Raw genomic sequence first — 13816 nt, forward strand, 5'->3', positions numbered from 1 at the left:
GGCGGAGCCGACGCTTTCAAATCGGTTCTTTTTCTATGAATCACATATGCGAAGTTTGAGACGACTACAGAACCACGCAAAACTGACTCATTGGTATTTAAAATGAGAAATTATGTCGGGGTTTGAATTTCGGCGCGCGACTTGTTTCTTTAATTGTCCGATTGTGGCGCTATCGTCGCGGGTTGTGATTGGTTAATTGCAAAACTTCATTGTGGCGGATTCCCAAATGTTTTGAAATTGAGGTAATTCGCGTTTTTAGTTTGTGTCTATTGAAAAAAGTGTGTACATGTGCATTGAAGAGCTTGGAGCGTCCGTCAAGCTATAAGTCGTTTAAAATGAGGGAAAAGGTGAGCGAAAACCCGTTGCAGGGCGTGTAGAAGCAAGCGTACGATAATGGCCGTTGTTTGAGCCGCAGCTCTGCAAACCCAGTTGGCGACGAAACCGCACTTAAACTGGTCTCTCGCTGCGGATTCTTGCCGTGTCAGCGCCCCAAATCGACGGATTTCTCCGTTTTTGTGTCGAAATAAGCATTCGGTGGCCTGTGTTGCTGGGGGGCTGTGTTTGAGCGGTAGAATTCAGTGGGCCGATCGTGTTTTGTTTCGCGGAGTGCGTACTTTTGACGTTTTGATGGGTGTTTACATAAGTGTCCCAATTATTAAGTGGCAGTGTCTGGGTGGATAGAGTGGCCCAACAATGATTAGGTTAGGTTGGGTTTATTTATAAATTATTCGGGGGAGTGCAGGGCCGTACCCGGGGGTGAGCGAAAAAATGGAAAGTTAGTTGCGCAACGATTCGGTTTTGTTTTTGTGCGTTGTTGTCATGTCGCGTTTCGTGGTCAGCATTTTTGTCAAGTTTCGATCCGAGTGCATAACTGCATGGGTAAACGGCCGACCCGCTTACGCTCTTGTACTGTTTTTACACACGCCGCTCCCCCTCGATCCCATACTGGGACGGCGGCGTTGCCACGATGGGCGCATTCTGGATGCTTTATTGACGGATGGACGCGCTTTTGCCGGTTGCCACACGCTAAACGGGCAAATCAATCGAGATTCTTTCCAGAACCTGGACACTTTCAACACGTTGGAACGCGCAGTTAACATTTTAATTCGATTGCGATGGAGAGTTGGGGTCGGCGTTGTGTGGGGCAGAGCGCGGGCATGCATATCCCCCTCGAGACGGTTCAGGGGGAACGGGCGATTGACGTTTCCGTTTTCGGACGTGAAATACGCCGCATATTTGGAGGAAAGATGCGTTTGGGCGAACCCAAGCTAAAAACAATTTAAATCGCTGAGGCGCGACATTTGGCAACGTTTCAATACAATAAGCGCCAACTGGATTTAAATTTCGGACCAAACAGAGCTGGTTTACTTGGCATTTTGTTCGCAACAAAGACGCTTTCATCGCCGGTTTTGCACACAATTTTTACTCTCTCATCACTGATTCAGTGAGCGGGAATTCGGAATTCGCTACTCTCACACCCAGATGTATGATTACATTATATGCCGTAGCGACATCTAGCACCCAGTGCTCGAACTACAAATCTTTTTGTTTCATTCTTACATTTATTTAATAATTAAATTCAAATAAAATATACATTTTTCAATTTTAGTCTTGACTGATTTTCGGAAACTTCCAGGAGACATTAAAGTTCGAATGGGCAACGTAATTCAGTATGTAACTCCTTACACAACATCAAACTTTCAAACTTACCTTTTCGTATTTTTTTAGATTATTTTTGGTGATGCCATGTTTGAAAAGAAAACCAGATTGCATGTCAGAAATTTATTGGAAAAACAATTTGACAATTTTTGCGAATTGGAGCAGGTTTGTATCACAAATCACGAGATAAGATAAAACCTAATGGTATTATTTTTCTAGTCCGTAAAAAATAATTTAATCGACGCTTCGTTAAGTATTAAACAAACTGAAAAAGTTTCCTCAAATCGCTCTACAAATGAGCGTAACATGACACGTAAGACTAGAACAAGACGGCCACGCATCCATTCTATATTCGAGTCTGGTTATTGTGCTGTTTGTCACACACCCTATAGCAGTCTTGAGGATCACATCCAGTCCAAAAGACATTTAAAACTCATCGGCGACGATGGCAATTTCATATCAATAAAAGGCTTTGATTCGTTCCTGGCCTTGGATGGAATTGACGCGATCGGTAAGCTCCGAAAATATGGTTACCATGACGACCAAGTGTCATCAGTAACAACAAAAACCAAAATTCCCTAACTACTTAGAGGTTGCTATGGCAACCAAGTCACTTTTGATTTCAAGTTCAACAAAAGTTCCTAAAATTTCAGAAGTGAATGAGAAAAATCGCGACTACTCTCCGCCCCGCCGCCGCTCCAGGATGCCTCGAACGCGCGCCTCGTCCGTCATGTGCGACCAAATAAAAGACTCTCCGATGTCCCCTGTGGGCAGCGACTCAGGACACCATTTACGTTCAAGAAAAAATATAAATTACATGACGCCACCTCTTGAAGACGACAGTCTAACAGAGAAGCCCGAAGTCGTGAAGGAATATCGCGAATTAAGATCTAGTTCTCGTCTTTTGGCCGTAATTAAATTTCTCGTTGAGTTTATTGAAGTTGTTTTAATGTTAATTTTGTAGAAACTAGCCGATCAAATGGTCGAAAATGACGAAGTGTGGAATTCGGGCCGGCCGAAACGAGCCTGCAACCGAACGAGGATTTCGGCTGATGAACGATTAGTCGTTGATAATAAAAGTTATTACAAAGTCGAAGTTTTATCGTCGAAACTTCGTTCAGGAGTTACTCATTTTCAGGAAGTCAAGCGGCCGGAAACACCGGTTGAGAAAGAGGATGATAAAGGGTTGATAGTGAAATTTAGGAAGTTGAGGAATTCGGAACTCGTTCGGTTGAATAACGAGGCGGAGAATTTTCTGTTTCCGAAAAAAGACGAAACGAGTGATGAAGACGAAGAGGATGATAAGACCAAAAATGACAATAGTTCGGTCAGCGAGACTGACGATAGAAGAGTTAAAGTTGAAGATGATGAGTCGATGCATAGTACAAGTTCCGAGGGTAAAAAGAAGAGAAGACGAACACACGCCGAGGCTTTTATAATGGATAATCAAAAATACTACAAGTTTGAAACTCCCGGTTCAAGGTTGAGGTACCACGGTTCATACCTTTCTCCCGTTCCTATGAAATCGAAAAACAATGGAGATTGCGTGGTGAAAAACGAATCGGAGGAGTCCGAATCTGAAAAAGACAGTAAACTGAGATTAGATGATTACAACTTTTCGTTTGAGAGTGTGCCCAAAAACGAGGCGTGGTATCAGACGTTTCAGAGGCGTGACAAGGGGGAAGAAAAATATGTTTTTTTGAGTGATGACAGTACGTATTTAGTTTCACTTTGTAACCTTGATATCATTGATTTTTTTAGATTATTGGGATCCGTTGATTCTTCCGTACCAGTTGGACTATGTACCGCCCCTGGATCCACAAGAGTGTCTAGCAACCTACAACCAGATCAAAAAATGCCTTATGGAGCCCCCATCAACGTCAACTTCGGTCACTTGCAGCACCCCGGATCCTAACGCAAGCAATTCAAGTGTTGAAACTCCTTTCAATCAAGACGAAGACAGTAAAATAAGTGCCACTGAAATTAGTTCAAATAGTACCGTGGATGAGATTAAACCGTCACGGAATAAACGAAGCCGACGCCCAGGAATGGTCGTAAACGTGACCGGGAATGGCAAAAATCCCCGAAAATCACCCCGACAACATGCCTCAACTCTAGCGATTTTAAGTAGTTTGATTCAGCAGCGGAAACGAAAGTCGCGACGAGGCGATCTGGACTTCCGGTCAAACCTACCGACGATTCTCGAAGAACCGAAACAGACGAAATCACTGAAGAAGTCTAAAGTTGATTATTTTTCGATGATGAAGAGGGTTGAGGAGGAGTTTGCTAGTGCTTGTGACGAAACTTTGGATATTGAAATCGACAAAGATGAAGAAATCGAGTTTAAGGGTCAGGTGGGAGTGGAAGATATTTTGAACGTATACGAGAATAACAAAGACACTATTGTTAAGTCACCTAAGAGACTGGTGAGCGCTAAACCGGGTCGGAAGCCGGGGAAGAGGAAAAAGAATCGTACAGGGTGGCCTCTAAATAGGAGCAGGAGGATGAGGAGAAAGGAGGATGACGAAAGCACGGTGGATTCGTTGAGTGTGAATGCAGATTCGGACGGATGTGACGATACGACTGATAGTATTAAGAAGAAAAAGTCGAACTGTAGTGAAAATAATAACCAAAATGACCAAAGTAGTTTAAGTGATGTAAATATAGGTGATAGTAATTGTGATTTAACAAACGCCGACAGGGTTAAAAACGAAAATAGAAGTGATGATGCGAACTCAGTACTAACAAATAAAGTTAATAGTGACGGTTTTAATATTGATTTGCAATATCAGCCGTATGTGCGTGTGCAAAAACTTGATAAGAATCATATAGACAATAAGAACGAACCGGCGAAAAGGAGTAATTCACCGAAACGAACAAACAGAGGACAGAGGAGGATGCCAGCGTCGCCGAAATCACCGAGGATGTTAAGGAGACCAAGAGGGCGCTGGTATCGAGAGAGATAATTAGGTTTCCATGTTATTTATTTTCTTGTATTCTTTAAGTTAAACATGTATTCGAATATTTTGTACCAAATCTGTATTATTTTTAAAAAAATATTATTTTTTTCTAATTATTAATTATATAGTTTTTGCGTCTTGGATTTTCTTTTGTATATGTACATATACATTTACCATAGAAGCATGAGTTTTTGAGCCAGTACTTTTCCGAGTACTACATGTAATTTCGTTGGGAAAGAAAATATTACATTTCAAGACAAATTTTAAATAAAATTGTTGTTTACAATGATTTGGGTGTTTCATTTAATACGAATGCTTTTAAGTAAATGATTGCAGTACTCTGTGAACATATATTTTTCCACCTATTTTCACAGGTGTTCCAAAAAACGTTGAAACAGAGTATAGAAAATATAATGACTGACAACTGTTTTCTCTGTTTCAGAAGATTTTTTTTCACTGATTGTCTTTCTATAAATTGCTGAAAAAAAAGAATAATTACTGGCAACACAAAAAAAATATAGAAAAAAATACACCCTTCAAACTGTATTTATAAATTAAATAGGAACTTAACCAACAATTTTATTACGACAAATATCTGGCAAGCAAATTCGGTTGCAATGTTGCAAACCACCAAGAAAGAAAATATCAAAAATACGCTTAATTCTGTTGCCAACTGAAAATATTCACCATAATTTGAATCTCTATTTTCGTATTGGAGTAATAAAGTAAACATCACATTTAGATCCTATAAATATGACTAATAAATAACACACTTTTTATAACGGAAGACAAGCAATTTTGGCACATCATCCTAAAGTAAAATACAAATATATTGTCCAAAAATATTTATAAAGTGCATTGGAAGCAGGTGTTACAGCAAAATATAAATACAACTTTTTCTATTTTCATAAGAATGTTTCTAATTGTGAATTCAGCCACTCCTTCAATGGGGAAAACTAATTATTTCCTAATAATTATAAGTGGTTTGAATTTATGGCTATTTGCAGTAGTAATAAAACTCCAGGGCCGTATTGACACATTTTTCAAATAATCAATTTCAATTAATTAATCGAGGGTATTAAAACGTCGAAAAACCCAATCAGCCGTAAATACCTTTCAGTTACCTCCCCAATTACCCGAAAATTACATAATTGGGAACAACACTACTCCTCACTAAATCACCCATCGTCCATTATCGGTTTCCCTTCGGCTTACTCCGGCTCTGATATTAAAATGGAGTCTAGTTTACAAGCACAACGATTTGTAGTCGTTCTGACGGTGCGTTGCAAAGCGAGGTCTCGTTTTCGGCCGTTTTTCAGCGGAACGTAAGGGAAAAGTGGCCCTGAAAGGGCATCAAACGCAAGCTGAAGCCACGCCGGAAACGTTGAAGGTAAAATTTTTGACATTTATGTAATCTGTAACGAGTTTTCGAGTAAAACGACAGCCAACGTCGATCTCTGCAGTGGCATACATGTTTGTTCCGGTGTGCGCGTGCGCAGTGGCGATTTTTTGCGGGAACTTGGGGTTCCGGATTTTTTCAAAATTTTAGTAAATTTAGAAGGGCCACCGCTGAGGTGAACTTCGGAGAGGGTTATTTAGTCGGAAGTTTGCTCTGTGCGAAAGTTTTAAATTCAATATTGCGGATTTGTTATCGAGTCGAGGGGATCCGGACGTTAATCGTACGTTGCATCCGGAATTTATACCGGACTATTATTATTACATTTATTACCTAAATTAATTTAATCGATGATAATTTCTAATTTGATTCGTTTGATGTGTTTAAAAGTGTTGTATTATGCCGATTGCGATAACAATAATTTATTACAGTTTTTGGTGTATTTATGATTGGTCATGAATGGTTTTTGTATTAGCGCATTGAATAAAAAATAATAAAATTACAACCGCAAAATTTCAAAACATGCAGCAACTTATGCAAATATAAAGTGTCCATAAAAGATAAATGTGTACAATCAAGTCAATTATAGAAAACGTTCTTGATGTTATTAACATTTATGAATACTGTGAACATACCTGACAATTTATGATTTGGATTTTTGAAAAAAAAATATGCAACTTTGTAAGTATACACAATGGCGTTTTGTTTTTTTTTTTTTTTCAGTAATAAGAATCTTTTATCGTTGATTATTGCGTGTGGCTTATTTATTATTACATACTTCATGATAAAAATCTTATAAATCATAGCATATATGATTACTTCGATGCCAACATGTTATAACTTGGTTAGATTGAAATTTTTTATGTTAAGTAAATATTTATTTCAAAATTTAGCTAAGCTTTAAAATTGTACTGACTTATTTTTGAATATTTTTGGTCAAGATGAGACTTATAAAGGGTGTTGATTAGAATAAACCACGATACAGGTGTTTCACAACTCGCTCTACAGAGAAAAATGCCAAATAAGATACTAGGAACATAGAAAGGATGTTTAAAAAATTCAGACATTTGACTTTTGACTTGTATATAGGTACAGGATGATTCTTAAATGGACCTACAAAATTTTATCCTTGGTAGTATTAAACGAGAACATGCTGGAAAAAATATTAAAAAAATTATTTGTTCAACCGTTCTCCAAATAAAATTTATTCAATTTATTTTCGAGGTAAAGCGTACGCCACTGATATCTTCGTAGTGTAGTATTAATTTCATGAAAATGTACCTGATCATTGCAACAATTCATAAACGCCGTAAGTGGCACGTATCAAGGGCGTTCTGCCCCTAAAAGATAAAAACGTAAAAAGGGTACAAATTGTCTCCATTTATCCTTGAGAAGCTCTGATAAAATTTTGTCGGTCTATTTAAGAATCACCTGTATTTTTTCATAATTTTTCAGTGAAGACACAAAAATTTTGCCAATAAAAGCCATAAATAACGTTGAACATAGTTACAATTCAAGATACAGCTCTTTGTTTCTTCTTATAATAGTCTGTAGCAAAAAACATGTAAATTGTTTTTTTCAACAGAAATAAATAGGGTCAAAGTACAAAATTTAAACTCCCATAATTTCGAAATTTTTATAGATAGGATTTTTTTTTACATTTTTCCATGTTCCTGGGTTTTTTTTTGTCATTTTTCTTTGGAGCGTGAGTTCTGAAACACCCTGTATAATTAACCTCTTGATTAATGTTTATTTCAAAAAAATGTAAAATATATTCTTTTCTTACTAAAACTTGCTTGATTCCCTCTGAAAAATAGGAAAAAACAGTGGTTAATATTATTCTCTTATAAGGCCCAGTTTCTGAAAACATCGTAGTTTGTCCAGAAAAAAAAAACGTTGAAAGATTTCGTCGGGTGGTTTTCTACGTCAAAATATGAAAAAAAATCCTATGGACCTATTTCCAGAAATACTTCCTAAGGGATCTAGAGCGATAATTCGACCTTATACAGGGTGTTAAAAAAGATTGTAAAGTATTTCAGGAAGTAAAAATATGGACCAAAACAAACAAAAAAGTTCTAATAAACATGAGTTCGCAAAGTAACGGTTTCGGAAATATCGATTATTCGTTTTTTAAAATTTTTGAAACATTTGCAATCTGTTTAAACAAAACAAAAAAGAGTAAAATATCTAAAAAATTTCACATTCGATATCTCTGAAACCTCTTAATAAAACCATGTTTATTAAGATTTTTGTTTATTTTGGTCTATACGTACTAATACCTCCTTAAATATTTTACAATCTTTTGTTAACACACCATATTAAAAAAACTTAGTTTTTGTCAGCAACCATTTTTGGACATGGGTTTAAAGTCATTAATTGTATAATTAGTGATTAACCGAAAAATAATAGTTTTTTTGGATTTTAATTTAGTTAAAAAAAAGTCGAAGAAGATTACCTTCACCTATTTTCGGTTTTATCATTTTTTGTCATCACTGCAGAGTATTTCCGCCCAAATATAGGTGTTCTAAAAATCGTCAACAAATAAATTACAAGGTGTGTTAGCACAGTCTTTATTTATTAATTTAAGCTTCAATGATTCAATGCTGACGCATATTATTCGTTCAATGTTCATGTTTCACGATCCATAGAAATAAAAAAAAACAATATTTACTTAATTAAATTAATTGAATCTGTCGTATTTTAAATTTGCATCGACATTATGCATATGTAATTTTCGTTTTTTAATTTATTGGCAATTATAGTTTTAACTCTTGTTTTACGTAGGTGGATGATGACGTAGCAAATATACATTTCAGACTATTTTTATACAAAATAATATCGACAAATTTAATAATTTCAGTAGATGGGCTAGTAAGAAAGTAAACATCGTAAAACCTCTTTGTGTTGTCTTGACGTAACTTTTATCTCGACATCTTGTTTGTGGAATTTTTCAGCTGCATTGTAAATAAACTCTCCTGAATTATGTATTTTCACAAAAAAACAATCACGCGATTTTAATTGTAGTGGACAATAATTCAATTTTTTCAACTGAAAACTGTTTTTCCGGAGTCGAAACTTTCTCTTTTAATTTAGGAGCATTACTTGAAAACTGTAAATATTTTCATGGATGATGTTAAAATAGAAAGTTTACTCATCCGAAACACAAAGAAACGCACGGTCTTTGTGATTTAATTAATTTTGTAACGCGATTTATCCAATCAGACCATGACCTACAATATATTTAGAAAAGTGCATTTAGAACAGCGGTTTTTGTTTATTTTGGTTGAACAACCGGTCTGTGACAATTGAGCATCTTTTGTCACGGCCAACCAGGCAATATCTAACGCCATATTTGCTTAGGAAAAATGTCATCGACCGGTATGGTACTTGAACCCCCATCAAAACCCCACAATTACCGCCCCCATCACAACAACACTAACTCGAAACGCAAGTCGAAACATGACCGTTCCGGTCGCAAAAGATCGAAAAGTTTCTCCGGTTGTGGCCTGATGATGGACATGAAACCGGTCCCCCCTACCAAATTCCTCCTCGGGGGTAACATCAACGACCCTCTCAACCTCAACAGTCTCCAAGACGAGGATATAAATCGAGCCATGAACGCAATCACCCCCAAATCTTCCCCCATCCCAACTCCACCGAGGAGGAAGGGACAGATCGAGGTGATCATCCCCCCTAACATCAACGATCCTTTGAATTTGATTGGATGCGCCGATGATGCGGAGTACGAGCAACAGTTGTGTTCTCCCGTGAAGAAAGGGAGGAAGAAACGGTTGAAGAAAAGAAGAACGGTGTCAGCGTCCGAGGGGGATTTGGAAGCAAGAACTCCAGAAACGTCCACGGATTCGGCGAAAATTCCCGTTGAAGTAGTCGTCGAAAAAGATCTCAGTCTCGAATTGTCGCCAAAGAAGGAGAAGTCGAAGAGGAAAGTGGAGGAGCACGGGGGGACACAAGCGAAGAAGTTTAAGTATTCGATGGATAAGATTGTGAGTCCGGTGGTGCCACAACCAGGGACGTGGTTGAAGAGGTCGAATCATAAGAAGAGACCGAGGGAGAAGAGGGATACCAGTGAGGCGATGCCCCAGTTTAAGGAGAAGGATAGGCAATATCAGTATGGGAATTATAATAGGTAAGAGGGAGCGAGAAGTAAACATTAGGGAAATTAAACAAAAAATATGAGAAATTGGTACAACTAAATACATTTATAAAGAAATTCAATAAAAAACCATAGAAAAACAGAAAACCTAGAGAATCTTTTTTTTTAATTTTAGAGCATTTTGTAACAACTTACAACATTGTTTAAATACAGAAAAAATCCAAAAGTTCTAATTCCAAAAACATTTAAAATGTTAAAACTTCTGAATGCACGAAAATAAGTTTTGAAAAAAATCGTAATTATCCCTGAAAAAATTTCAGAAATCCTTACATATCTCTAAAATTCTGATTACACAAGGCGACAAAAAAAAGTCATGTCGTGACAACTTGACAAATTTTATATCATTTTGTTCGTCTCAGTAAGACAAATCAAATGCACTAAAAAAAATTTAAAAAGTCCACACACTTTGAACAAAATATTTTTTTTCTAATTTAAATGAATTTAAAATACTTTAACTTTAAAAAATCATTACTCAATAACTATTAGGCCGATTTTCTTCAAATAAAGACCATTCTAAAGGGATGGCCTTGCCCTTTAGAATGATATAAAATTTGAAATTGAATATAGGCAAACTTTTTTTCGAACAGTGACCCTACGAGTATTTTTTTTCTTCGTCACCATCGTGTAGAGCATCTTTTTATTAGTAAGAATCGAAATTTTTAAAATAATATACCGAGTAGTTTTCAAGATATGATATGAAGTTAAAGTTTGCTATTCATGTATATAGGAGAAAATGATCAATTGCATCTTCTTTGTTCTAATTACAATAAACAAAAACTGTTTGTTTACTTAAAACAAATAAAGAGTACCTGCATATTAATTAAAGCAAATAAAGAGTTTTTTTGTTGTAAAAATGACCACTGATCATTGAGCAAAGAGGATCTAGAAGTTAAGGCACGAGCCTTAAATATAAGGGCAAATCTTTTTCAAATCAAACCACTTTCCATTCAGATTTTGACTTGTTCACTTTGTTCTATCTTTCTGAACTTTTGCTGAAAATGTTCTAAGCAAATGCTTTCTCATCACTTTCGAGTGATGTTAAATGCAATAAGTCACCTAATTTATTTTGTTGGTACATTCTACGATTAGCTTCAGTTAGCTTGTTGTGATAACAGTTGCACATGAAGCAACTGACTTATTGCATTCAACACCAGTAGAAAGTGTTGAGAAAACATTTGCTGAGAACATTTTCAAAAAAAAGTTCAGAAAGCTAGAACAAAGTGAACAAGTTGGAATCTGAATGGAAAGTCATTTAATTTGAAAAAGATTTTTTCTTATATTTAATGCTACTGCTTTTTGCTCAATGATCAGTGATCATTTTTACAACAAAAAAACTCTTTATTTGCTTTAATTAATACGCAGGTACTCTTTATTTGTTTTAAGTAAAGAAACAGATTTTGTTTATTGTAATTAGAACAAAGAAGACGCAATTGACCATTTTTATGCAAAAGAAGAGCCTTAAAACAAATACTTTTATAAAAATGCAATTTTAAGTAAGATTAACATGCATTTCTCCTATATGGCGCAACACCTGAATAGCAAACTTTATCTTCAAAAAATCATATCTTGAAAACTAGTCGGTATATTATTTTAAAAATTTCGATTCTTACTAATAAAAAGATGCTCTTCACGATGGTGACGAAGAGAAAAAAAAATTACTCGTAGGGTTTTTCTTAGACTACTGCGATTTACTTCGAACTTCTTCGAACACTGTTCGAAAAAAAGTTTGCCAATATTCAATTTCAAATTGCATATCATTCTAAAGAGCAATTCAATTCCTTTAGAATAGTCTTTATTTGAAGGAAATCGGCCTAATAGTTATTGAGTAATGATTTTTAAAGTTAAAGTATTTTAAAATCATTTAAATTGGAAAAAATTATTTTGTTTAAAGTGTGCGGACTTTTTGAAGTTTTTTTTAGTGCATTTGATTTATCTTACTGAGACGAACAAAATCATATAAAATTTGTCAAGTTGTCACGACATGACTTTTTTTTTTGTCGCCTTGTGTTATATCTCATCTGGTCACAAGTTTTAAAAAAATTTCTTCGTAAAATGTCTTCGTATCTTTAGAAATTCCCTAAAAACCCCGTAAATCCCCAGTTGTTTGCCCCTCGTTTTGGATAAAGTTTTCGTTGGTTCTAATCGTATTTTTTCAGGTACTACGGGTATCGCAATCCCCACAGTGAAGTGGACAACAGACTGAGACTCTTTCACCAACATCGCTATTTATTCGAAGGGAAAGACATACTAGACATAGGTTGTAACGTGGGTCACGTAACGTTGTCCGTAGCTCGCGATTTCGGTGCTAAAAGTGTGACAGGCATAGACATAGATCCGAAATTAGTTTCAATAGCAAGAAAGAACGTAAAATATTACGTTAAAAATTCAGATTCGCCGAAATCTGAGAGGGTCGGTGAAGTACCGACGAATAAGAAAAGTAGTGAGTTTTTCCCTATTTCTATGCCCATATTATATGGACCCATTGACATTCCAGGCTTTAATGACGGGCAAACCGGACGCGATTTTCCAAATAATGTCGTTTTTAAAACGGTAATTGTTGATGGATTTAAAAAATAAGTAATAAATAATCGATTTGTGATTTTTAGTGTAATTATATTTTGGAGGATGATTCACTCCTGGCTCTCGAGCAGCCGCAATTTGATGTTATTTTATGCCTGAGCATCACGAAATGGATTCACTTGAACTGGGGGGATTCGGGGCTAAAACAGGCTTTTAGGAGGATGTATGCCCAGTTGAAGCCGGGAGGGAAATTAATTCTTGAACCTCAGAACTGGGCAAGTTATAAATCTAAGCGAAAATTGACGGTAGGTTCTTGTCATTTTTTTTCTTTGATATTTAACTGGAGTTTTGTGTTTCACAGGAAACGACTTTCAAGAATTACAATTCGATCGAATTTTTCCCGGAGAAATTCACCGAATACCTGCTGTCTTCAGTGGTGGGTTTCGCTAAGAGTGAAATTCTAGGTTTTCCCTACAACCATTCGAAAGGTTTCCGAAGGCCAATTCAGATTTTTACAAAAAGTACGATGTTTCCGAGCGAACGAATCGAGGCAACACCAAATAATAGCATCACGCCAAACAATGATGATCCTCTCTATCAGAAATTATTAAAGACTGAAAGGTACGAATCTCAGACGCAGCCGCTAGTCGAGAAGTCGGAACATATTTATTATACGAATATTCTGAATAGATATTGTGGCAATTCCGAAGTGAATTGCGAAGTTAATAAGCAGATCGAAGATGATTTGAATAAAGAGGATTTGGGGGAGAAGAGTCAGAGTGAGAGGAAGGATGTTTCGGGGGATAATACTTAAAAAGTGTTAGAAGCTTGGACATTTCGTACTTGATTTTGTACAAATCGTTGACTTTTTTAATGTTCGATTGTTTGGCTTATGTACATATGTATATGCAAGTATTAAATTTTTCTTTAAGATCTGGGACATTTATTTATTTGTAGATTAATAATAAACAGAAAAGTAAGTAAAAAACCACAGTTGATGTTACAGTTGAAGAAAAATAAAGATAAAAACTATACCGTACACTTTATTCTTTATTAAATTTATTTTCAAACTATAATAAACAATTTAAAATTAACGATAACAATGAA

General features: G+C 36.0%; 2 protein-coding genes across 5 annotated transcripts; both read left to right on the forward strand.

Moving 5' to 3' along the window:
- The first annotated feature begins 173 nt into the window (after positions 1-173).
- LOC123008823 lies at positions 174-4757 on the forward strand. Of its 2 annotated transcripts, none has more exons than XM_044404844.1 (7): positions 174-347; positions 1610-1670; positions 1729-1824; positions 1879-2170; positions 2313-2569; positions 2624-3371; positions 3421-4757. In XM_044404844.1, the coding sequence occupies exons 3-7, from the start codon at positions 1747-1749 to the stop codon at positions 4623-4625; spliced, it is 2580 nt and encodes an 859-aa protein (XP_044260779.1). In that variant the 5' UTR covers positions 174-347; positions 1610-1670; positions 1729-1746; the 3' UTR covers positions 4626-4757. The 2 variants fall into 2 exon arrangements, with proteins under 2 accessions (XP_044260779.1, XP_044260788.1); XM_044404853.1 differs by lacking the exon at positions 174-347 and adding an exon at positions 368-701.
- Positions 4758-5874: 1117 nt separating this feature from the next.
- Positions 5875-13642, forward strand: LOC123013545 (7SK snRNA methylphosphate capping enzyme bin3-like). 3 transcript variants are annotated; one of them, XM_044412131.1, is made up of 6 exons: positions 5875-6009; positions 9376-10162; positions 12346-12629; positions 12684-12739; positions 12796-13014; positions 13071-13642. In XM_044412131.1, exons 2-6 carry the CDS (start codon positions 9381-9383, stop codon positions 13521-13523), a joined length of 1794 nt encoding a protein of 597 aa, XP_044268066.1. In that variant the 5' UTR covers positions 5875-6009; positions 9376-9380; the 3' UTR covers positions 13524-13642. The 3 variants fall into 3 exon arrangements, with proteins under 3 accessions (XP_044268066.1, XP_044268075.1, XP_044268058.1); XM_044412140.1 differs by having other exon boundaries at positions 12346-12626; XM_044412123.1 differs by having other exon boundaries at positions 12346-12739.
- The last annotated feature ends 174 nt before the right edge of the window (positions 13643-13816 follow it).

Source organism: Tribolium madens, unplaced genomic scaffold (assembly GCF_015345945.1).
Source record: "Tribolium madens isolate multiple individuals breed KSU strain unplaced genomic scaffold, Tmad_KSU_1.1 Scaffold_19;HRSCAF=116;Tcas5.2_LG9, whole genome shotgun sequence".
Taxonomy (NCBI): Eukaryota; Metazoa; Arthropoda; class Insecta; order Coleoptera; family Tenebrionidae; genus Tribolium; species Tribolium madens.